The sequence below is a fragment of the Protomyctophum parallelum genome (assembly GCF_964188405.1).
Source record: "Protomyctophum parallelum genome assembly, chromosome: 1".
NCBI classification, from domain to species: Eukaryota; Metazoa; Chordata; class Actinopteri; order Myctophiformes; family Myctophidae; genus Protomyctophum; species Protomyctophum parallelum.
In genome coordinates, this window is record NC_139697.1 from 99,130,749 (window position 1) to 99,156,337 (window position 25,589).

Here is a 25,589-nt window from a genome sequence, read left to right on the forward strand (position 1 = left end):
GAAGTGCAATAGTTTAAACAACAAAGGCTTTAATTTGCCAACTATGTTGTCAAAAGTACAATAACTTGATTTCGATTCATGTTATTAAACTGGTGGCGCATGGGGGGAGGAGATGGGTGTATGTAAGGACACAACATTTTAAACACAGGTTTGAGGGATGTGTGTGTCCTGGTGCTCAAATGAAACAAAAATAAGGAGAATCTGAACTTGTACGACGGAAACATTAAGCAAGTTTCTGATTTATGGAAAAAAAAATCAAAAACCTCAAAAATGGAGTTATGAGGTGCACTACGATGAGAGTGCAATTAATCATTCCTTTCCACGTGGAAAGACTTATTACTAAAGACTAGACTTGCCAGTCTAAGCTTTAAAAACTGTATCCTGGAACTCATTTTAATGAATAAAACGTTTTAACCAATCTGTTGGTATGGTACAGTATTTTAACCCATTCTGGGCGGGAACCCCTTTTGGTGTTTTAAGCATTATGCTATACTTTAGCTATTGAAAAATAGCAGATCTACAAGCTCATAGCGCAGCACCGAGTCCCGCGCTATGAGCTTGTAGATCTGCTATTCTTTTTTTTTAATCGTGAACATGTGCGAATCTTTGAATATTCTTTCAGAGCGACCGTTTTTAACTCAAATGTTTGCAACCAGGGGGTCCCTAGAACAACATTTTCAGATGGGGGTCGACAGCCAAATACAAATAATTCTGGGGGTCCTTGACATGAAAATGGTTGAGAACAACTGACATAGAAACATTTAGGTTTAGAAGACATTTGTAGAATCATCCTGACAATAGAATACTGGATAGAACACAAACCGTCTCGGCTCAGGGCACCGCTGTAAATAACTTTCATCCACGCCACGGCTAACCTGACGCTGCCAGATCCAAGAAGCTTGCTACACAAATTTGTTTCACAGCTTATTGGGATCTGGGATCGCGGAAGCAAATTCGATGACGGGGCTGTTCCTTTTTTTCAAGATACTTGGTAGATGATTGGATGGGACCGTCTGTCTATCACCGTGTGGGCGTGCAAACACAACCAATCATATTGACGTGTCTATATAGCTTCACGTCCGGTTTCGCACATATCCCGCCATTAGCTCACGCTGATTGGTCCGGTACGGAACGGATTTTTGTCAGCTCAACTGCCTGAGAGATCCCAGATGAGTGCTGTGTTGGGGAACATGGTTACCCAATACCGCCCTCATCTGGCAGCGTCAGGTTACGCCACGGCACCCCTGAATTATATCTTACATTCATGTCATATATATTACAGTAAGTCAGTCTTTTAGGTAGATTTGTCCAGTGTCCACACATGCAGGACACCTGGGTTTGACTCCCAGGTGTTAAAAGTTGCAATTACCCTTCTCTGCCAGATGACTGTGAATGTACATATTAGTTTAATAATGGCATTCACACATGGAAAAAAACTATTTCATTCACAGGCCGTTTAATTAAATCCTGCTTGTATTCATTGGCTTCAAATCCAAATGCATCGCAGTGTGTTCATTCTGTTAAAGGCAGTGTTCATTTTGACATTTTGATCGTCTTAGTCTTTTGAACACCGTTTAGTTTGTCCTATTTTAGTGATCTGAAGTGGTTTAGTCTTACTAGTCTAGTCTTGGCCAACTAAACATCAAAATCAAATGCCAATGTTCATGTTGACAGCAACTTCTGATTACCGGTAGTCTAACACACCATTTACTTTTAGTCCTAATAGTGATCTGAAATTGTTTAGTCTAGTTTTAGCCGATTAAATATCAAAATCTGTCATAGTCAACAAAATGAACACTTGACTTGAGATCCATTGGTAAATCTGCAACAAGCCGGTCATTAATAGGCTTACAGTGCATCTCTAATGTTGCTAGTAATGGGTATCATTCCTTGGTGGGCATGTGTCCTTCTGGGGAACATACGTATACAGGTATTATCTATATTTACACCTAAATAATCTGCTTAGATATGACTTTTCCTGCTCATTTCATTTGTTGAATGTATTGTAATAGCAACTCACTGAACGTGAAGAACTGTGGCTATCTAGCCCCCTCTAGTGGCAAATCTCCATATCATGTTCACATTATAGAGAAACGTCATGCTATACATACAGAATAGAACATTATTGCTTTTCTTCTTTTGTAGATTGATTGATTGAAATATTTATTAACAGTTTGCAGAATTTACAGTACATTTCAAGCACAAACTCAATACAAAGACTGTTAACTGTGAGTGGACGACCCAATTAAGCATTACACTAGACCCATAGTATACACTCTAATTAATAACTGACACATACAACTATTTAGACAAAAGGGACTAATATTATTTAAGGCTTTGTTAACCTGGTGAAGGTTGTATACAATCACAAAAACAAACTCTTAAATATGTGTTGCTAGTACTACGTATGTGCATGTTATGAAGGTTTAGGCCTGCAGGATATATAGAAAAAGTATTCTTTTTTTTTTTTTGCCTGGCCTGACAGTTGCAACTTCTAGCCTCGGATCAAGACTAGCATAGATGTATTTTATCGAGTCGTATTGATCCCTTGGTATTGATCCCGCACACTGTCTTCACTTCAGTTAGATGTATTGAGCAACGTTTCGATGAAGGTCTGACGACCGAAACGTTGCTCAATAAAATCTAAACTCAAGTGAAGCCAGTGTGCGGGATTCTTTTTTCTCTACTTCTCAGTTCCAGTTATCCGACACACCTGTCCTGTCCATTGTAGGTGTGCAGAAGGACCTTTTCTTTTACTTTCGTATCGATAAAATACATGATAATAAGAGATAAAATCATTCCAAGGCTACAGATGGCCTCTGTCAGCTTCTGTGAGGTTTGATGCAGGTGAAAAAGACACTTTTTACCTGTGAAGATTGCATAGTTAGTTCTCCAAAAGCACAAAAGTACATACTTATGATTTATTTACCCAAGGTTTTAATGAAGACAATGTTTTTGTTTATTTAGTTTTCTCTTCAGAAATTAAACAGGTTTTTTTCCCCACCACATTATCTTTAATTTGTCGACAGAAAAGTTAACCAAGTGACTCCTATTGGAAATGCATTGAGGCGGCCATGACACACAGAAGACAACAGGACACAAGTGTGTGAGTGAGGCCCTAGTCAACACAGAAGGAGGGGAGACTTTGTTCTTATTTCCACACAAGGTGAATTAACGACACAGTTCCATGTTGACAGTGAAAGGTACAGTATATTCCCCATCCGTTTGTGGACTCTCTGGACTGTTCCTACACTGTAGACTACACACTGAGCCAGCAGGACAGATGGAGGATCCGGGAGTCGGGCAAGTCCAGGACCGGAACCAGGGCCACGGACGGCCCGGACCGGCTTCTCAGACACTCCTCCAGACCCGTAGCGATGTGCAGTGCAGAGGAGTGGTCACCCTTATAGAAGACCCTGGCGCACAGCGGCGACAGCCCACTCCCCATCCTCTTCACGGTGCTATTGAACGTCGCGCCGATCGCCTCCAGCGCATCCTTCACGTCTATTGAGACCTCTAGGGCGGAGGCGAGTGTGGCGGCATGGGCCAGGGCCAGGGACAGCGTGGCGCTCCGGCCGTCACTGGACACCACCGCTCGGCATTCTATCGACCCGCACCCCGACTGCGCAGTTGCGAAACAGGAAGTCCTTTCCCCGGGGTCGTCTCGGACGGCGATGACGTGCAGCTCGACGGACGCGGCCTCGGGCAAGGCGGGCACCACGGCGACCACCAGCGGCGTCCGGTGGCTCCGGTTCTCCGAGCCCTCGGAGTCTCGGGCGGCGGCCGCTCTCAGGCGGCTCTCCCAGACGGCCCTGACGACGGGAACGTCTCGACGCCTCGTGGCGTAGACGTGGGCCTGGAGGATGTGAGCCAGGGTCAGGCCGCCGATCGCGGCGTCCAGCACTTTCTCCGCGTGGCCGAAGCACAGGCGAGCCTGCGTCCCGACGCCGCCCTCCACCAGGCGCATGGTGCAGGGGACCAGAGCGATCTGACCCGCACAGAACACCCGCTCGTCCACCCAGAGGGCCTGGCTGTAGGGCCCGATGCTGGCCGGCGCCCAGTGGGAGACGCTCTGGACGTGCAGGGCCTCTCTCCGGCGGGAGGAGCCGTCGTCGTCGTCCTCCGGGGGCCGCGGGGCCCAGTCGTGGAGCAGACAGTCCAGCTGCAGCAGCTGACCGGCCGGCAGAGAGGCCTGGACGCACACCCTGGCGGGAGGGTTGACGCCAAAGTGTTTCCCGTAGGTGGCGTTGAGGGGACCGAAGTCCTCCATGGCGCGCACGTAGAGGTGAACCAGGACGATGTTCTCCATCCGCCAGCCCCCTGCTGTCCAGCTGGGCTCGCAGCAGCGTGAACGCCGCCGTGGTTTGACCCTCTATCCCGAGGTCCGTGCTCTGGAGCCCACCGATGCCCGACATCCACTGGAAGCCCCCGGAGCTTCTGGGTGAGCAGGACGGCGGCGGGAGCTCGTCGCCGCGGCCCCGTCGCCGACGACTAAGGTCGCAATTTGACGGGGATTCTTCTTGCCGGTCGTCTTCGGCGTGATCCTCCTCGTCATCGCGGTCCGGGTCCTCCTGCGTCGTCATCTCGTCAATGGCCTTCTGGCACGGGCAGCGACCGTCCCGGGGGGGCCACGCTCCCGCCGCCACCTTGTCCTCGGTGTGCATCCGGGTGAGGCGGAGGTAGCCGACCGGAGCGAAGGCATCCGCCGAGTGGATCACCGTCTCCGCCGCGTCGATCACGATCCTCCTCCTGAAGAGAGGACAGTCCAGGGTGAGCGTCTCGTACTCGCCTCCCTCGCCGCACACGTGCACGCCGTACCGGTCGGACAGCTCCCTCAGATGTCCCTCCACGGCGGCCAGGGGCTTCCCCAGGTGCTCGCCCGGGTCCAGGCCCAACGCGGCCACCTTGACGAGGACGGCGCGGAGGCCCGACGCCGTCATCTCCGAGAGGAGGGCCCCCTGCTCGCGGCGCCACAGGTAGGCGAGGGGCACCAGGCCGAGGCGCCCGCACACGTGCTCCATGCGCGTCCTCTGGTAGTCGGAGAGGACGGCCCCCACGGAGACGGCCTCCACGTCGGCCTCCTTCTCCCGGACGTGGCGCAGCAGCTGGTAGAGGTCCTCCACCTCGTCGCCCTCCGTCCGGCTGTAGTCCCGGCCCACGGCCAGAGCGCCGCCCCGGATGGTGCGTCGGTACAGCGGCAGCCCCCCCATGGCCTCGGCGATCAGCTCCACGGCCCGGTGACCCACCGTCTGGTACATGTGGCTGTCCAGCTCGTCCGTGGTGTCGGACTCGGGGGGCCGCAGGTTGGCCAGAGCTGCGATGCTGTGGCCGGCGGCCACGCACTGCATCATGTTGTAGCAGCTGTCTTTGCCCCCGCTGATCAGCGCCACCACTTTCATTCTCTTGTTTTATGTTTTTTTGCTGCAGTGAACCTTCGACGATACGATTATGTCCCCCGTGTGTCCCCTATTTTGGTCGTTTTGCTCTCAGTTCATAGAGGAAGGGAACATCTTCGCATTAGAAACCTTAGTTCTGATTCATAATGGTTTAAGTGCTTGAACAGATGTTGATGTAGCTACAGTAGGTACAGGTATATGTTGAATAGTTCAATATCATGCCGCTCAGATAGATAGTTTTGAAGTGCCCCCGAAGCACCACACACGCTAACCAGTGCGGCACCAGTGTGGTAGCATGTCGAGTCTAGTCTATGATGCCGGTACTATGATGTCATATAGTGACAACGACAACGGCCGGAAGCTGGGCTGAACCGTCAAGTGAACCCAGAGGGGTTGCGTCGGTCACTCAGGGACGTCGATGCGTGTGGACAGACGGACACGTCCCTCCGGTCCGACCCACTTCCCACTCGGCAGGTGTCGGCACACACCCTCCAACGCCGGCGACACCAACAACGGCAGGTTTGAAGTCAATCGGTCTCTGAGTTACAGAGACGGATAGTAGACAGACAGACAGACAGACGGACAGACAGAGGGAGACAGACAGACAGACAGACGGACAGACAGACAGAGAGTCATAATAAGGATAGAATACAAGTATGTATACATGCAGATAGTGTGTGTGTGTGTCTCTGCACACAGGGTGTGTGTGATGCGCCAGTGCAGTATTACTGTGTAGAAGTGCTTGTAGTCAGTGCATGTTGCATGTGTATGTTGCATGCTGCTCCTGCTTGCTACTCTCTGCTTTCAGCTACTGCCGCCGGCTAGCCCTCCTCGCGGAGGGTGAAAAGAGGAGCAGAGTTTGTAAGTCTCCTCCTGCCGGTACACAGCCTCTCCACCACCAAGACTCCTGCAGTGCCTCCTCGTGGCCACACACGGTAACTGAGACTTTGCGGTCCCAGGCTGAACTGGAGGGGATCTCGGAGCAGCAGTGGGCCCCAGAGGCGAGGTGCGCAGGCCCACCGGTGTGTGGACACGCCCTGGCATCCGCCAACCACTGCCCCACCTATGGGTCAAATAGTCCCCCCCCCCCCCCCCCCCCCCCCCCCCCCCCGCTGCCTTGTGGGACCTTTGAGAGAAGGAAAGGATATGGGAGCAAACCCAGACAGAAAATCAGGAGTGGAGCCCCTAAGGCGGCTAGGTGTCACTGCTGACCCCTTGCTGCCAGCTCCTGCAGCCAAACTGATGCCAGATGTACTGCTTTGCTTTCCTCTGGATCACATCAGCACGGTCGAGAGGGGGTTTTTGATGATTGGGCAACCCAGGATCCCCATACACCCTGCCCAGGCTTGCGCCCTGGAGAGGTCACTCCAGCCTCCCCCTGGAGGGAGGAAAAAACACGGAAGCTGGCAGTCTAATGCGCATAAGTTTCCACCCGATTTGCGGAGAAGGCAGAGCGCCACGGACCAGTTTTGACGGTGGGAGGAATCATTGTATTCCATTGGTTCCATCCACCAGTGCTGGCGTTATCCTGTTGGGGCATTGGGTAAAGCTCAACTAGCGGACGTCAACACTAGCAAAAATAAATAGGATGAAAACGAAGAAAACGAAATCGAAGCTAGCTCTTCGAGTAGCAAGCTGGAATGTCAGAACCATGCGCACAGGGCTCTCTGACAGCCTTGACCTCATCGACGACTCACGCAAGACAGCCATCATTGACCGCGAGCTCCACCGACTTAATGTTGACATCACTGCTCTCCAAGAGACACGTCTCGCTGACTGTGGCTCTCTGAAGGAAAAACACTACACCTTCTTCTGGCAGGGCAAGAGTGCAGAGGAGACCCGGGAGTATGGGGTGGGATTCGCAGTGAAGAACACTCTGCTTCCCATGATAACCCCACCGACAGGAGGCTCTGAGAGGATCCTTACAATCCGCCTTTCCACCAGTAGCGGGCCAGCCAACCTGTTGAGTGCCTATGCCCCGACTCTCTGCTCACCACCAGAGTCAAAAGATAGGTTTTACGAGGAACTCGATGCGGTTGTCAAGACCTTCCCTAAGACTGAGCATTTGCTCCTCCTGGGAGATTTCAATGCCAGGGTAGGTGCTGACCATGAATCCTGGCCTGACTGCCTTGGTCACTTTGGAGTGGGGAACATGAATGAAAATGGACAACGTCTGCTAGAATTGTGCTGCTACCACAAGCTTTGCATCACCAACACCTTCTTTCCAACGCTGATGTCACACATCGCTTCCTCACCTCCCTCGACCAAGCGCTCTCCACATCTAACCAGCGGAGTGCTGTTGACAAGTGGAACTGCCTACGAGACACCATCTATGACCAAGCCATTGCAGCATATGGAAAGAGAACAAGAAGAAACGCAGACTGGTTTGAGGCAAATGCAGCAGTGATGGAGCCAGTCATAGAGGCTAAGCGTACTGCTTTCCTCAAGCACAAGGAAAACCCCTCCCAAAGGAACCTTGATGCCTTGAGAGAAGCTAAGAGCAAAGCCCAGCGATTGGCTCGATGCTGTGCTAACAACTACTGGCTTGAGCTCTCCTCAAATATACAGGTTGCCTCAGACACAGGAGATATTAGGGGCATGTATGAGGGGATAAAACAAGCTACCGGCCCGTCCATCAAGAAAACGGCGCCACTCAAATCTAAGTCTGGTGAAGTCATCACAGATCGCGATAAGCAGATGGAAAGATGGGCTGAACATTACATGGAGCTATACGCTACAGAGAACACAGTGTCAGAGGAGGCTCTGAATAGAGTTCCAAATCTGCCCGTCATGGAGGATCTTGACAAGGAACCCACGCAGGAGGAGCTCAGCAAAGCCATCGACAGACTTGCTTGCGGCAAGGCCCCAGGTGCAGATGGGATAACACCTGACATCATGAAACTTGGGAAACCTTCCTTGCTTCCTCATCTTCACGACCTCCTCTGCCTCTGTTGGAATGATGGTGCTGTCCCCCAAGACCTGCGTGACTCCAAGATCGTCACACTGTACAAAAACAAGGGAGACCGCAGTGACTGCAATAATTACCGTGGCATCTCTCTGCTCAACATCGTGGGGAAGATCTTTGCCCGTGTTGCCCTCACTAGACTCCACCTCCTTGCAGAGCGCGTCTACCCTGAGTCACAATGTGGCTTTCGGGCAGAAAGGTCCACAGTGGATATGATCTTCACCCTTCGACAGCTACAGGAGAAATGTCGGGAACAGAGGAGACCCCTGTATCTCACTTTCGTCGACCTCACAAAGGCCTTCGACCTTGTCAGCAGAGATGGTCTCTTCAAGCTGCTTGAAAAGATCGGATGCCCTCCAAAACTCCTTGCCGTCATAAAATCATTTCATGACAACACGCAAGGTTCAGTCTGTTGGGAAGGTGAAACATCAAAGTCCTTTCCAATCCGCAGTGGCGTGAAACAGGGTTGCGTTCTTGCACCAACCCTCTTCGGAATCTTCTTCTCCCTAGTACTGTCAGCTGCTTTTGGCTCATGTCCTGAAGGTGTCTACCTACACACCAGAGCTGATGGCAAACTCTTCAACCTTGCGCGTCTGCGCTCTAAGACCAAGGTGACCAGTGTCCTCCTGAGGGAAATGCTTTTTGCTGATGATGCAGCACTAGCATCCCACACCGAGTCTGGACTCCAGGGGCTGATGGACAGGCTTTCATCTGCTTGTAAGGAGTTCTGTCTTACCATCAGTATAAAGAAGACCAATGTCATGGGACAGGATGTTGGAACTCCACTCTCCATTGACATCGAGGGTCAGACTCTGGAATGTGTTAACACCTTCACATACCTCGGATCTGCAATCTCCAGCGATCTTTCCCTTGACACAGAACTGGGCACCCGTCTTGCAAGAGCCGCCACAGTGATGGCCAGGCTGTCACAAAGAGTGTGGTCAAACAACCACCTAGCTACGCGCACAAAACTCCAGGTCTACCAAGCCTGCGTCGTCAGCACCCTGATGTATGGCAGCGAGGCCTGGACCACATACACCAGACATGAGAAACGACTCAACAGCTTCCACCTGCGTTGTCTACGTCGCATCCTGGGAATCTCTTGGCAGGACAAAATTCCCAACACAGAAGTCCTGGAACGTGCTCACTCCACCAGCATGTTCACCATGCTGAGCCAGCGCCGCCTCAGGTGGCTTGGCCATGTCCACAGGATGGACCCCAGCCGGCTCCCCAGGGCCGTCCTGTATGGAGAGCTGTCAACAGGCTCCAGACCTCTTGGTCGCCCACGCCTGCGCTTCAGGGACGTTTGCAAACGTGACATGAAGCAGGCAGGCATTGACCACAACAGCTGGGAGGAAGCTGCAAAGGACCGTGGCGTATGGAGGCGGACTGTCGCTGCAGGAACTCGCCGTGCCGAGGAGAGACACATCTCTTTGCTGCAGGCGAAGAGACAGAAGAGGAAACTGCGTGAAGCAGCCCCCACTCCTGTACCAGTCCCCTCTCGTTTTGTCTGCACCAACTGCGCTAAAGACTGTCACTCCGGAGCGGGGCTGTCCAGCCACAGCCGTCGCTGCAAGAAATCATGACCACCCAGGCGCAATCCATCGTCATCACTGACGGACGGATGCCTATGACATGCAGATACATACATACATACATACATAACATAGGGGCTATATATATATATATATATATAGGCTACATACCTACATAGTAATAGGCTACTATACACATAATACAAACTTACATTTGTTAATGGTGTGTGTCATGTGTGTGTGTGTGTGTGTGTGTGTGTGTGTGTGTGTGTGTGTGTGTGTGTGTGTGTACGAACAAGGATAATGACAGATAATGACCTGTTCTTTAACTACATAGAAGTGTCTATTTGTATGTCTCTAAATGTTTTGTTGAATTGAACAATGTGGACCCTGTTGTAAACAAGTGTAATGCTTAATTGGGTCGTCCACTCACAGTTAACAGTCTTTGTATTGAGTTTGTGCTTAAAATGTACTGTAAATTCTACAAACTGTTAATAAATATTTCAATCAATCAATCAATCGATCAATTTCCCCTCAGTGAAACATCTCAGTGTGGACTATGGAGAGAGAGAGACAGAGAGAGAGAGAGAGAGAGAGAGAGAGGGACAGAGAGAGACTAGACAGAGAGAGAGAGAGAGATAGAGGGACTTTGCATGCTGTTTGTCTGAAGAACTCTCACCTGTGAGTGACCACTTCCAGTCCAGTGTGGGATGGTCTCTATAGTGAGTCTAAAGTCTCCACTCCACTTGCGAACGAAAATAAAAGCCTGGCTACCAACAGTTACTAGGCTATAAACCCGCACCAGCATCGCTCTCAGGGTGCATTATTACTGTTTATATTGCCATGTTATAGCTGCATGGCTACAGAATCAAGCAGGCTTAACTAAACTAACGGTAACTCATTATCATTCTACGCCCTAACCTAACTGAACGTGCGGAACCAAAAAGTAGAGCGGAAGTACAAGTTCCGGGGGGACGTATTTGAGCGACGTGCTTGAATACAATAGGGCTGGTTGACAACAGCTTTTTTTGAGGTAAGTTGCTTCATTAAATAATTGCTCTGTTTTAACGCTCCAGGGCACTAACAAAGACACTTAGCGGCATGTGTTGGAAGTGGGCTCCCAGTTGACGAGCATGACGTTCAGAACAGACACTAGCATGGTCTCAATCACACTGCTTTTCTGCTCATATTATTATTATTATTTCGGTATCGCTGCTCATTGTAACGGTCGGTCGGGGACTGCACACATTTGGATGATCATTACCAGACAAATATCAGTTTAAAGTGTCTGTAGTTTAGGCCTACATTCCATTTGCTGTGAGTAATGTTTCCCTCGGTAAATAAAAAAACACCCTTTATGATTTAACTCTGGGGAGTGTAACAATGTTGGACCCGTAGCCATACATGATGGGCGCTCGGATCAGGATTTATTTTGGTGGTCGATAGATGCCGATCACAGATGGAGGAGAAGATGTTAAGGTTAATCTTCTTCTATATGTACAGTATCTGTAGCTGTTGTCTCTTCTTGGAATGGTTTTACCCATATATTATTAATTATTGTACCCATAATATGAGGACGCTGCCTCTGTTAACTTATGACTAGAGATTGTTGTGGTTTGATTAAGGTTGTCCATCCGATCACTATACGCTCATTAAACTTAAACATTACTAAGTTGTAGAGCTACTTGTTTCAATAAATTTAATATACAGTATAGCAGACAATAGCCCCATGTGTGCCCTCTCCCTACGCTCATTGCGTAGGGAGAGGGCACATATGGGTCTAAGCAGACAAGTGCTAAGTGACTGGTGACACATTCATTTAACCACTTGATTGATTGATTGATTTATTAACAGTTTGCAGAATTACAGTACATTTCAAGCACAAACTCAATACAAAGACTGTTAACTGTGACGACCCAATTAAGCATTACACTTGTTTACAAGAGGGTCCACATTGTTCAATTCATCAACACATTTAGAGACGTACAAATAGACACTTCCATATAGTCAAAGAACAGAACAGGAATTCATCAGCAAAAAGGGAAAAGAAACATAATAACAACTTAATACCATATACTTTAATGATTGACCCTGTGCTGTAGTAGGCCCTCAACTTCTTGAGGGGCGCTAATTAACCCCTCCTATGTCCAGCTTTGAGGGTGCGTGTAAACACAAACTTTGTCCTAACACAAACATTAAATGCCATTGATAATGAATGGCCATTCTTACGTCATAGTGTAAAACACAAACATTAAAAGCCGGACAATAGGATGTGAATGGCCAGAACGAGATGATACGATAAGAGCAGTGATGTAAATAGTCTTTTAGATGAGTCCCAGGGACATTTTATGAGTCCCACTTCAACGACGTTAGGATTCATATTTGGCCATTTTTACAAATTGCAGCATTTACCTCCCATTTCATTTGATATGGTTATAATGTGGTTATATTCATGTAGAAAACAGAAGAAGAAATGATAATTATAACTAAAGCTATAGCAGAATAAACTAGAGAACAGTACAGTAGTGCATCCCGTGGATGCAGAGGTCGTTGTTTTATTGCGCCCCTTAACTATGAACTGCGTTTTGGGATGCAAAATGCACCCTATTTTAATCTCTGTAAGAGCGCCCCTCACTTCACACATTCTTCTGTACCACCATTCTTCTGTGCGTTAGAATCTGATCTCAGGTCAGAATGGGTTAGGTAAAAGAAATGTCTGTTCCATACTACTCCACACACAACTGCAATCACTTGTGTCTCCTTTTCAGTTGATGTTGTCCAACCTTTCAAACATGATGTTGCATCATGGATTCAAGAGCAGCAAACAGGACTTCACGTTTGGACCGTGGAAAGTGACCGCTGCCAAAACCCACATCATGAAATCTAAAGACATCGAGCGGTGAGCGAGTCCCTCCCCTGTTTGTTAACCACAGGAACCCTAGGCTCTCTATTCTGGGTATATGTCGTAGTACTAGTAGTCGTTATCAGTGATGCACTGAATATTCGTCCGCAGAAATTATTCTGCAGAAAATGGCTAAAAATGCTTTTTTGGACTCTTCGGTTTCGGCCCGAATAGGCAGAAAATATATCACGAATAGTGTATGCAATTAATGCATTCAAAAGAGCTGAATAAATAAAACTTTTATGTACCCATAAAAGTTTTAACCATTTATTTTGCCATAAGTCAGGTAGCTTTAAGGTACAGCAATGGCATATTTGCATTATTTGGATATTCGGTATTCGGTTTCGGCCAAGAATTTCCCTTTCGGTGCATCCCTAACTAGTAGTCCAACATTCTGCAGAAATAGCTGATCTACAAGCTCACAACGCGTCACAACAACATCCATTGTGATCTCGTAGATCAACTATTTTCGCTATTCGACGTTCAACACAATGTATACTCGTATAGAAGCCTAGGTTCAAGTCATTATGCCAAATGCAGCCTGGCTATGGCTTAGTGTGTCTCATTTATTTTAGTCCTTGCAAAGCACCAACAATATTTTCTAAACACTTAATACATGCACTCAATGCCCCTGGGTGCGATAGGTGGCGACTGGCACTCTGCACAATTTGGGCAAATATGGAGATTTCAGATTTGTATCTGTGGACAACACACTGCATATTTTGGCATAGGCTATTTTATATTTGGATATAAGAGGTGTAAGGTGGAATAGCAGTGAGTAACATGAAATGACAAAAAGGTTGGTTGGTTGGTTAACAAGCTTAAAGCTATTGGTTTTGATAGCACATCAGTGAGCTGGATGCAATCCTACCTAGAGGGGAGAGAACAGATGGTGGAGGTGAACGGAACACTGTCCCCTCCCCTCCCAGTGAGCTGTGGCGTCCCACAAGGAAGCATACTAGGGCCTTTACTGTTCCTAATATATGTTAACGACATGACTTCAGCTTGTGACTGCAACTTGTTCCTGTTCGCAGATGACTCAGCACTGCTGGTCTCGGACAGGAACAAACTGCAGGTTGAAAAGACCCTCAGCTCTGAACTCGGTAGAATCTGCACCTGGCTCGCTGATAACAAACTATCCTTACACCTGGGAAAAACTGAATCCATCCTCTTCGGATCAAATAGTAATCTCAGCAAGGCAGATGGCTTCTTGGTTAGAGTGGGTGACAATATTATCACACGAAAAGATCAAATTACCTACCTAGGTTCCATCCTGGAGGCCAATCTTTCCGGTGATAAGATGGCCACCAACGTAATCAAAAAAGTAAATCAAAGAACAAGATTCCTTTACAGGATCTCCTCACTGGTCAGCAAAAACACCTTGAAGACCTTAACAGGAGCCCTCGTACAAGGTTTCTTTGACTATGCATCCACCTCTTGGTACCACAGCACCTCAAAGGCCCTTAAAACAAGGCTCCAGACCTCCCAAACCAAACTGGTCAGGCTCCTACTTGGCCTCACCTGCCCACTTTGACAGGCTGGGATGGCTTAGGGTCGACGACAGAGTACAGCATCTTGCAATGGGTCTGGTCCACAAGATTCGATACACCACCAAGATACCCATGGACCTGTCTAAATACTTCCTTAATGTAAGCGAAGTCCACACCCACAACACCAGAGGGAGTGCAACAAACCATGTACAACCCAGATTCGGCACAAACAAGGGACTAAATTATTTTCGCTCCTATGCCACCAAAATGTGGAACGCCCTACCAACAGTCATTAAGACATGTGAATCCCTTGACTCCTTCAAAACCGCTCTCAAAGGGCACCTACGGATGGCTGCAATTCGAAACTGGCCTCTGTAAAATCTGAATCCCCCCCCCCACCCCATTTCCCCTCACTGTATATGTATCTTTTCCCTTTTTGCTTCCTATATGATGAATTCCTGTTTCTGTTCTTTAGCTACATAGAAGTGTCTATTTGTATGTCTCTAAATGTTTTGATGAATTGAACAATGTGGACCCTGTTGTAAACAAGTGTAATGCTTAATTGGGTCGTCCACTCACAGTTAACAGTCTTTGTATTGAGTTTGTGCTTAAAATGTACTGTAAATTCTACAAACTGTTAAGGTATTGAGGAGTATGAACATGAACAGAGAGGTAGGTAGTTATCAGCAGTAATTGGGAGCAATGTAATGTGCAGCGGGACAATGGTTTCAAAGAACACAAAGTTCCCCAAGATCCAGGCTCCAGTCCAGCTGTTTACATCTGACTGTCACTTTAGATGTTACCTACCTAATCCCTTACGTTTTCCCATCCATCAGTGTGTGTGGTTGTCATGACAACGCAGAGCGTTTGTCAGGAAGTAAGTAGCCTGAAGGCCTATTCATAGTCTGGATTTTCGGTGGTGAGGTGACCACCCCTCCGGTGGTGAGCTGACCACCGGAGCTGAAATAACATTGAGCGGTGGTGAGTAAAAACAGAGAGAAGGGCTGGAGCGGTGGCGGTGGTTTGCTCTTCACCGCGGCTCGTGACATCATGTTGTAGTTCGGTGGTCACCTAACCACCGAAAATCTAGACTATGTATGAGCCTTTACAAAACGTACAGGCAAAGGGTTTTATTCCAGTACAAATAAAAAAATAATGAAAATGGGGTGCATACTTAGTTTAGACTAGTCATTGGTTAGACATGGGTTAAGGTTAGGTTTAGGGTGCATACTTAGTTTAGACTAGTCATTGGTTAGACATGGGTTAAGGTTAGGTTTAGGTGTGCTGCCCCGTGGGAGGTTAGGTTTAGGGTGAGGGTTTGAGATAGGTTGTACTTGTAGGACTAATGACTGGTCTAACCAATGACTAGTCTAAACCAAAAACTGTCTAAACTAAGTACTGCACCCGGATTTTTATGAAACAAAAACTTTGTAGAAAGAGGGTAATTCAAGCTTTTCGTACAGCTGCAACGTTGGTGAGTTTAACATTGTTTTAATGTAATCAGACAGGACTTTTTTCTGTTTGGATGAACGGGCTGTCGAGGCCAGAAAGTAGTTTTTCGCCACTCAGTGGGCGTTCCCTGCATAACTTCCAGGTACGATGATGTCACGTGCATACCCTCTATTGTATCTCCGTGTAGGTTGGCAGAGGAGATGGACATCCCCGCCCTCCTTCATACCCTCTATTGTATCTCTGTGCAGGTTGGCAGAGGAGATGGGCATGCCCGCCCTCCCAGAGATGTATTATTATAGATCTGTTGTATCTCCGTGCAGGTTGGCAGAGGAGATGGACATCCCCGCCCTCCTTCATACCCTCTGTTGTATCTCCGTGCAGGTTGGCAGAGGAGATGGGCATGCCCGCCCTCCTTCATACCCTCTGTTGTATCTCTGTGCAGGTTGGCAGAGGAGATGGGCATGTCCGCCCTCCTTCATACCCTCTGTTGTATCTCTGTGCAGGTTGGCAGAGGAGATGGGCATGCCCGCCCTCCTTCATACCCTCTGTTGTATCTCTGTGCAGGTTGGCAGAGGAGATGGGCATGCCCGCCCTCCTTCATACCCTCTGTTGTATCTCTGTGCAGGTTGGCAGAGGAGATGGGCATGCCCGCCCTCCTTCATACCCTCTGTTGTATCTCTGTGCAGGTTGGCAGAGGAGATGGACATCCCCGCCCTCCTTCATACCCTCTGTTGTATCTCTGTGCAGGTTGGCAGAGGAGATGGGCATGCCCGCCCTCCCAGAGATGCTGTTTGGGGACAACGTGCTGCGGATCCAGCACACGGACGGCTACGGCATCGAGTTCAACGCCATCGATGCCCTGAAGAGAGTCAACAACCTGGCGGACAACGTGAAGGTGGCCTGCTCACAGGAGTGGCTGGAGAGCAGGCAAGATGAGGATGATCTAGCACCGCCTGTAGTAGGGCATTGACCCATTCTGACCTGAGATCAGATTGATCTAGCACAGCCTGTAGTAGGGCATTGACCCATTCTGACCTGAGATCAGATTGATCTAGCACAGCCTGTATTAATAATAATAATAATAAAACTTTATTTGTATAGCACCTTTCATGACATGAAATGCAGCTCAAAGTGCTTTACAAAGCAATGGGAAAAAAAAGAAAAGCAAGGCATAAACATTAAAAAACAAGAGCAGTAATGCAATACAGTGAGGACATGAATAACACAAAATATCAATTAAAAGCAAGGGTGTAGAAGTGGGTCTTGAGCTGTGCTTTAAAAATGTCTACAGAGTCTGCCTGAAGGTACAGTTTGTTCCATGCCGTCGGCCCGTAGAAGCAAAAAGCTGCTTCCCCGTATTTTTTAGTTGCCATTTCTTTAGGCAAAGCGAGCAGGCCAGCAGTGGAAGACCTTAGGGGGCGATTTATGACATATTTAGGCAGGCATGTGAATAATTTAGTGGTAATCGTCAGGCATATTGTTTTGAACTATTTTAAAATGTTTTTCAAAATGGTAAAAAAAAACGGAAAGCAAATAAGGTAAGAGGTAAGGCAAGATATAGCATGATAGAGCGCCGAAGTCCTGACGTCACTCACTCATCCCGTGGTGATGTCACTCGCTCATCCCGTGGTTCATGGAAGATGTTCTCTATGGAGAATAACATAGAGTCATCTTAAAACCGTCTCATATAAGCATTGTGCTCCAAAAATATACAAACTGCCCTGGCGATATTGTCGGGGATGTGTCTCGTTGTGTATCGTTTATGACAGTCAGTCACTCATATTTGATGGATGGTTTGAAGTCATGAGACACACAGCACTTGATGTGTTTTTCGTTTTTCGTTTTTTTTAAACTAAGACTTGAATGAATTTAGGGTGGTTTCAACTTAAAGGGACACTTCACCCTTTTTGCTAAAAAATATATGTTAATGACGTTTAGAAGCTTTAGATCACTTTCCTGGGGGTATTTATGTGTGTAATATGTTATATGTTAGGTTTTAGTTATTTTAGATTGTAGCAGTGAGCCTGTTGTCTCTGATGTCATGGACACTGTTCTCACTACCTTCCTGGAATACAATTCCCATAATTATTTGGTGCACTGCTCCTCCTTGTGGATAGGGGGAGAGCTGTCTTACTGAGACAACATGTAGTCCAGGAAGGAAGTGAGCCCAGTGTCCATGACATCAGAGACAACAGGCTCACTGCTACAATCTAAAATATCTAAAACCACATATTACACACATAAAGATCTCCAGGAAAGTGTTCTAAAGCTTCTAAACGTCATTAACATATATTTATTTGCAAAAAGGGTGAAGTGTCCCTTTAAGTCATGACTCATGAGACGTACGGAACTTGATCTCCGTTCGTTAATGCGAATAAACAAGCTCATTGTGTGACATTGTCTCTCTCTTTAGGGCCGATTCTGAGCACTCCAAGGAGGTGGTGAAACCCTACGACTGGACCTACACCACGGACTACAGAGGCACCATGATCCAGGCGGACATGCAGATGAGAGTGGGTGACTTCATTTGATCAACTGTCCTCATATAAAACCCATTTAGGCCCCAGGACCATTCCACAAATTCTACATTTTTAGCATGGGTTTTCTGAAAAGAAAACTCATGTTTTTCTATGTCGGTCGTTCTCAAACATTTTCATGTCAAGGACCCCCACAGTTATATGTACATATGTTTTTCCAGGGACCCCCTACCCGGAAGCAAAGATTTTAGTTAAAAACGTTCGCTCTGAAATAATATAATTTTCATTTTAACCCATTTAGATCTGAGGCCGATTCTAAAAGAATTGCTTCTAAATCCTAAAGGTTTTCTGAAAAACCTACGTTTCTGTCAGTGGTGCTCAACTTTTTTCATGTCAAGGACCCCCAGAATGATCTGTATTTGGCCATACAATTTAGGCATTTAGCAGACGCTCTTAATCCAGAGCGATTTACAATAAGCAAGAACAAAAGCATGGGAATACATCACAAAAAAGCATTTATCATAAAACATGCGTAAGCTAAGAAAGTAACAGTGGAATATCTATATTATGAGACTATACATATAAACTATATATATATACTACTATGCTATACATATGTACTATGGCGTGCTATGACTATATACAATGCAATTATAGTGCTGTCTACATAACTGTATGTATCAGATGCTATCTAAGTCTACAGAAATGCTATCTAAGGGGGTAGGGTAAGTGCCATGGACCCCCATCTGAAAATATGTTGTTCCAGGGACCCCCAGAAGCAAAGATTTGAGTTAAAAATGTTCTGAAAGAATATATATTCAAAGATTTGCGTCACAATCTCTACAAGCACTCGGTGCCGCACTACGAGCTTGTAGATGAAAAATCGTGAAAATGTGGCGCAAATCTTTGAATATATATATTCTTTCAGAGTGTTCGTTTTTAACTCATATCTTTGCTTCTGGTGCAGGGTCTCTGGAACAACATCTTTTCAGATGGGGTTCGGCGGCCAATTACATATAAATATTTGGGGGTCCTTGACACGAAAATGTTTGAGAACGACTGACATAGAAACATGGGGTTTTCTGACAACTGTCAGGATTTAGATGGCATTTGTAGAATCGTTAATGGGTCTAAATGGGTTATGGGATTATAACGACGTTCTATGGACAACGTGACGATCTGGTTTCCCTTCCTTCCTTCCGCAGGTGGCGGAGACGACGGAGCGCATCGACCTGGAGAAACTAAAAGCTCGAGAACAGATCATGTTCTTCGACGACGTGCTGCTCTTTGAGGACGAGCTGCACGACCACGGCGTCTCCACAATAAGCGTTAAAATCGTCAGTAAACTAGCTTTTATTTTTGTTGTTGCAAGAAGTGACCCGAATGACCAAGCTTCCTTCCAGCCCCTTTGATAGTGTGCTAGAGCATTCACTTCTAGTCTTTTTTTTTCTTTTTTTGTGGCTTTCGCCTTTATTTTATATTTTTTATGGAGGGACAGACAGTAGGCTGACAGGAAATGTGGAGAGAGATGAGAAAAAACAGTACAGAGGTCATTGTTTTATTTCGTATAAACTGCACCCCATCTTTAATCTCTGCTGTGTTCCACAGAGAGTGATGCAGCCCATTCTAATCTCTGCTGTGTTCCACAGAGAGTGATACAGCCCATTCTAATCCCTGCTGTGTTCCACAGAGAGTGATACAGCCCATTCTAATCTCTGCTGTGTTCCACACAGAGTGATACAGCCCATTCTAATCTCTGCTGTGTTCCACAGACAGTGATACAGCCCATTCTAATCTCTGCTGTGTTCCACAGAGAGTGATGCAGCCCATTCTAATCTCTGCTGTGTTCCACAGAGAGTGATACAGCCCATTCTAATCTCTGCTGTGTTCCACACAGAGTGATACAGCCCATTCTAATCCCTGCTGTGTTCCACAGAGAGTGATACAGCCCATTCTAATCTCTGCTGTGTTCCACAGAGAGTGATGCAGCCCATTCTAATCCCTGCTGTGTTCCACAGAGAGTGATGCAGCCCATTCTAATCTCTGCTGTGTTCCACAGAGAGTGATACAGCCCATTCTAATCTCTGCTGTGTTCCACAGAGAGTGATACAGCCCATTCTAATCCCTGCTGTGTTCCACAGAGAGTGATACACCCCATTCTAATCCCTGCTGTGTTCCACAGAGTGATGCACCCCATTCTAATCTCTGCTGTGTTCCACAGAGAGTGATACAGCCCATTCTAATCTCTGCTGTGTTCCACAGAGAGTGATGCAGCCCATTCTAATCTCTGCTGTGTTCCACAGAGAGTGATGCAGCCCATTCTAATCTCTGCTGTGTTCCACAGAGTGATACAGCCCATTCTAATCCCTGCTGTGTTCCACAGAGTGATGCAGCCCATTCTAATCTCTGCTGTGTTCCACAGAGAGTGATACAGCCCATTCTAATCTCTGCTGTGTTCCACAGAGAGTGATACAGCCCATTCTAATCTCTGCTGTGTTCCACAGAGAGTGATGCAGCCCATTCTAATCCCTGCTGTGTTCCACAGAGAGTGATACAGCCCATTCTAATCCCTGCTGTGTTCCACAGAGAGTGATGCAGCCCATTCTAATCTCTGCTGTGTTCCACAGAGAGTGATACAGCCCATTCTAATCCCTGCTGTGTTCCACAGAGTGATACAGCCCATTCTAATCCCTGCTGTGTTCCACAGAGTGATGCAGCCCATTCTAATCCCTGCTGTGTTCCACAGAGAGTGATGCAGCCCATTCTAATCTCTGCTGTGTTCCACAGAGAGTGATGCAGCCCATTCTAATCTCTGCTGTGTTCCACAGAGTGATACAGCCCATTCTAATCCCTGCTGTGTTCCACAGAGAGTGATGCAGCCCATTCTAATCTCTGCTGTGTTCCACAGAGAGTGATACAGCCCATTCTAATCCCTGCTGTGTTCCACAGAGTGATACAGCCCATTCTAATCCCTGCTGTGTTCCACAGAGAGTGATGCAGCCCATTCTAATCTCTGCTGTGTTCCACAGAGAGTGATACAGCCCATTCTAATCCCTGCTGTGTTCCACAGAGAGTGATACAGCCCATTCTAATCCCTGCTGTGTTCCACAGAGAGTGATACAGCCCATTCTAATCTCTGCTGTGTTCCACAGAGTGATGCAGCCCATTCTAATCCCTGCTGTGTTCCACAGAGAGTGATACAGCCCATTCTAATCCCTGCTGTGTTCCACAGAGAGTGATGCAGCCCATTCTAATCTCTGCTGTGTTCCACAGAGAGTGATACAGCCCATTCTAATCCCTGCTGTGTTCCACAGAGTGATACAGCCCATTCTAATCCCTGCTGTGTTCCACAGAGAGTGATGCAGCCCATTCTAATCTCTGCTGTGTTCCACAGAGAGTGATACAGCCCATTCTAATCCCTGCTGTGTTCCACAGAGAGTGATACAGCCCATTCTAATCCCTGCTGTGTTCCACAGAGAGTGATACAGCCCATTCTAATCTCTGCTGTGTTCCACAGAGAGTGATACAGCCCATTCTAATCTCTGCTGTGTTCCACAGAGAGTGATACACCCCATTCTAATCTCTGCTGTGTTCCACAGAGAGTGATACACCCCATTATAATCTCTGCTGTGTTCCACAGAGAGTGATACAGCCCATTCTAATCTCTGCTGTGTTCCACAGAGAGTGATACAGCCCATTCTAATCTCTGCTGTGTTCCACAGAGAGTGATACAGCCCATTCTAATCCCTGCTGTGTTCCACAGAGAGTGATACAGCCCATTCTAATCTCTGCTGTGTTCCACAGAGAGTGATACAGCCCATTCTAATCTCTGCTGTGTTCCACAGAGAGTGATACAGCCCATTCTAATCTCTGCTGTGTTCCACAGAGAGTGATGCAGCCCATTCTAATCTCTGCTGTGTTCCACAGAGAGTGATACAGCCCATTCTAATCTCTGCTGTGTTCCACAGAGAGTGATACAGCCCATTCTAATCTCTGCTGTGTTCCACAGAGAGTGATACAGCCCATTCTAATCCCTGCTGTGTTCCACAGAGAGTGATACAGCCCATTCTAATCTCTGCTGTGTTCCACAGAGAGTGATACAGCCCATTCTAATCTCTGCTGTGTTCCACAGAGAGTGATGCAGCCCATTCTAATCTCTGCTGTGTTCCACAGAGAGTGATACAGCCCATTCTAATCCCTGCTGTGTTCCACAGAGAGTGATGCACCCCATTCTAATCTCTGCTGTGTTCCACAGAGAGTGATGCAGCCCATTATAATCTCTGCTGTGTTCCACAGAGAGTGATGCAGCCCATTCTAATCTCTGCTGTGTTCCACAGAGAGTGATGCCTACCAGCTTCTTCCTGCTGCTGCGTTTCTTCCTACGAGTCGACGGAGTGATGATCAGGATAAACGACACGCGGCTGTTCCACGAGGCAAGTTATTCCTTAAACCCATTCTGACCTGAGATCAGATTCTACAAATGTCTTCTACATCCTGACAGTTTTCCATTCTGACCTGAGATCAGATTCTACAAATGTCTTCTACATCCTGACAGTGTTCTGAAAAAGTTATGTTTCTATGTCAGTCGTTCTTCGATATTTCAAAAATAGCAGACCTACAAGCTCGTAGCGCGCCACTCGGTGGCGCACTAATGCAAAGACTCAACGTATGTAACTTTAGTCAGGATTTCATGTAGACATAGCACTATATAGTATATATGCATAGTTTCATTATATAGATATATTCCACTAGTCTTGTATACGATGTATCGCCATGTTTTTAGTTCTTCCTCAAAGCTGCTATAAGCAATAATATGCCAACATTTTAATGACTTTGTTTTTTATTTATTTTATTGGTATTCAGACAGCCAGCAATGAGTAAAACGCTCCCAAAACAATGTAGTCTCTAGAGACTACATCGTGGCCCCTGGACACATCTAGGGGCCACAATCTGCATTCAAAGATGTTCCTAGAAGCTTTGTCATTGGTCGAAAAAAAAAAAACCTGGTCGAAATGACTAACCAATCAGGAGGTAGACAGGCAAATCAACCAATGACAAAGCTTCTAGGAAAGTCTTTGAATGCAGATTGTGGCCCCTAGATGTGTCACAGAGACTACTTTCTTTTGGGAGCGTTTTACCCATTGCTGGCTGAATGTCTGAAAACCAAAAAATAAAAAGGTCATTAAAATTTGACATATTATTTCTTATAGCAGCTTTACTGTACATTGCTCTGGATTAAGAGCGTCTGCTAAATGCCTAAATTGTAAATATCATCTAATTAATACAAGGCGAAATATCACTTGTTGCCAACTTACAAAAATGTCCAGTCACATTTTCAATAGTCCCTGTTTTGTTAGAGAGAGGTGACAATCTGACAGTCTGACAGTCATGATCATCACATATCACAACAATTTATCACGATCTTCAATTATTACCCTGGTGTGACCTGGTATTTTGGCAGATCTACAAGCTCATAGTGCGGCACCGAGTTCTATCTATTTTTTGAAAAATCGTGAAAATGCGGCGCAAATCTTTGAATATATATTCTTTCAGAGCGAACGTTTTTTAACTCAAATCTTTGCAATCTATTGTTTGGGGCCATAATGCCTGACTCTGAATAGCGAACAATTAGGACATTATCTTGTCCATCTGCTATTTGTAGACTGTAAAAATGTTCTCATGGGTATTTTCTTGGTGACCAAATCGAGAGTTAGAATGAATTCTAGTAATAACTATTTCATAAGTACTGGCGTTTGGAGTGCAGCCCTGGTCTGCCTGCACTGATGAAAGAACATTTAGGGGAACATTTAAAAAAAACAGTTTTTTTTTTGTCCTGTCAATTTCCTTATAGGCTGGAAGCAACTACCTTCTCAGAGAATTCAGCACAAGAGAAAGCAAAATAGCTGATCTGAAGGTGAGCTATTTAATCGGAGACTATATATGCAATCACTGCACCACACAATAATGTCCTAGTGATGGATGTTTTTTATTTGAGAATTTGAGATTCATAAGCGATCAAGAAATCTCGTGCAATCAAGAAATAGAAAAGTAAGAAAGTAGTAAAGTACGCACATCTCTATAAAAACATTATACAGGTGCTGAACAAAACGATACATACAGGAGGAAAAAAAAGGATTGCAGTCCGAATTCTTCCTCCTTATATAACAATAAAACCTGATGATCATGTTTTAGGGCCGAATAAAAGTCGGTTCGGTTCTGTAGAGCCTACAATGTGACGTAATTTGAGGTTTGGGTACCGTCCTAAAGAAGTCGGCTCTTCGGTGCAACTGAAAATGTCTGACGAGCCGAAATCATTTCGGCACTACAGCGCCGAGACAGCGGTAAAATAAGGAGTATGAATCGTCCCTTAGCGTGGGGAAAAAAATCATGGCACTCCATCTTCAACGAAACTATTGGGTTTCTTCCGTCTTCTCCTTCTAGAACGTCCCGGCGTCTCTGCACACCGACCCCAACGAGATCGCCCAGTACTTAGACCTGAAGTTGACCGAGTGCGAGAAGCTGGAGCTGCCCTCGATGGACAACAACGGTTCGGCCGCCGGTAACCAAGAGACGAGCGCACAATAAACCCCCCCCCCCCCCCCCCCCCCTTGGTTCGTCACCCTGTCCCGTCTTCTAGCACTCGTCCAATATCTGTTTACTCTCTTTTGTTTTAGCACCGACCGCACCCAGTGGTTTAGCCCATTGACTGTGACTCGTAAGTATACTTTACGTTACTGCGCGTCTCTGCGGCCACTGGTTTCCAAAGCATTACTGCCGATTCTTACATTTTGAAATGATTACACCTTTATTATTATTATTATTATTACTAATATTATTATTATTCAAACGGTGCAGGTTATAAACCCATCTTAACCCATTCTGACCGGGCACCCATTTTGGTGTCAGCATCATGTTATGCTTTAGCTATTTAAAAATAGCAGATCTACAAGCTCATATCGCGCCACCGAGTGGCGTGATACGAGCTTGTAGGTCTGCTATTTTTGAAAAATCGAACGACTGACGTATGTAGAAGATGTAGGATGTAGAAGACGTTTATAGAATCTGATCTCAGGTCAGAATGGGTTAAACATCTGTGCCCTCTCTGGCTGGTATTAGTGCCTGGTAACAATTCATGGCCATTTTAATTTAATTTGTAAATGAACATTGTCTGGATCGAGGAACCCTTTATCTAAACGCAATTTTCAAGTCTTAAAAAGTTGATTTTCTTACTGTTGATTTAAGAGTTGATTTTCTTACTGTACCAAAATGATTGGAATCCAATGGCTTCCTCTTGGGGGGAACATGTTTAGCTAAATGGACAGCAATAATGTAAAGTGTGCCATATATGAGTCATGGTCAGCAGCAGCACTGG

The 25,589-nt window shown here is 46.5% G+C and overlaps 2 protein-coding genes across 2 annotated transcripts; one reads left to right on the top strand and one right to left on the bottom strand.

The window, feature by feature from the left end:
* Positions 1 to 3,259: 3,259 nt before the first annotated feature.
* On the bottom strand, positions 3,260 to 5,399 carry LOC310855901 (uncharacterized protein; the record flags this gene model as incomplete). Its single annotated transcript, XM_083761078.1, is given in 2 exon segments — positions 3,260 to 4,318; positions 4,320 to 5,399. Coding segments are annotated over 2 exon segments (2,139 nt in total).
* Positions 5,400 to 10,910: 5,511 nt separating this feature from the next.
* tiprl (TIP41, TOR signaling pathway regulator-like) lies at positions 10,911 to 25,084 on the top strand. The gene is made up of 9 exons (XM_083776585.1): positions 10,911 to 10,929; positions 12,665 to 12,795; positions 16,488 to 16,667; positions 18,154 to 18,253; positions 19,423 to 19,554; positions 22,555 to 22,650; positions 24,069 to 24,131; positions 24,659 to 24,776; positions 24,892 to 25,084. The coding sequence occupies exons 2-9, from the start codon at positions 12,668 to 12,670 to the stop codon at positions 24,921 to 24,923; spliced, it is 849 nt and encodes a 282-aa protein (XP_083632711.1). The 5' UTR covers positions 10,911 to 10,929; positions 12,665 to 12,667; the 3' UTR covers positions 24,924 to 25,084.
* Positions 25,085 to 25,589: the final 505 nt, after the last annotated feature.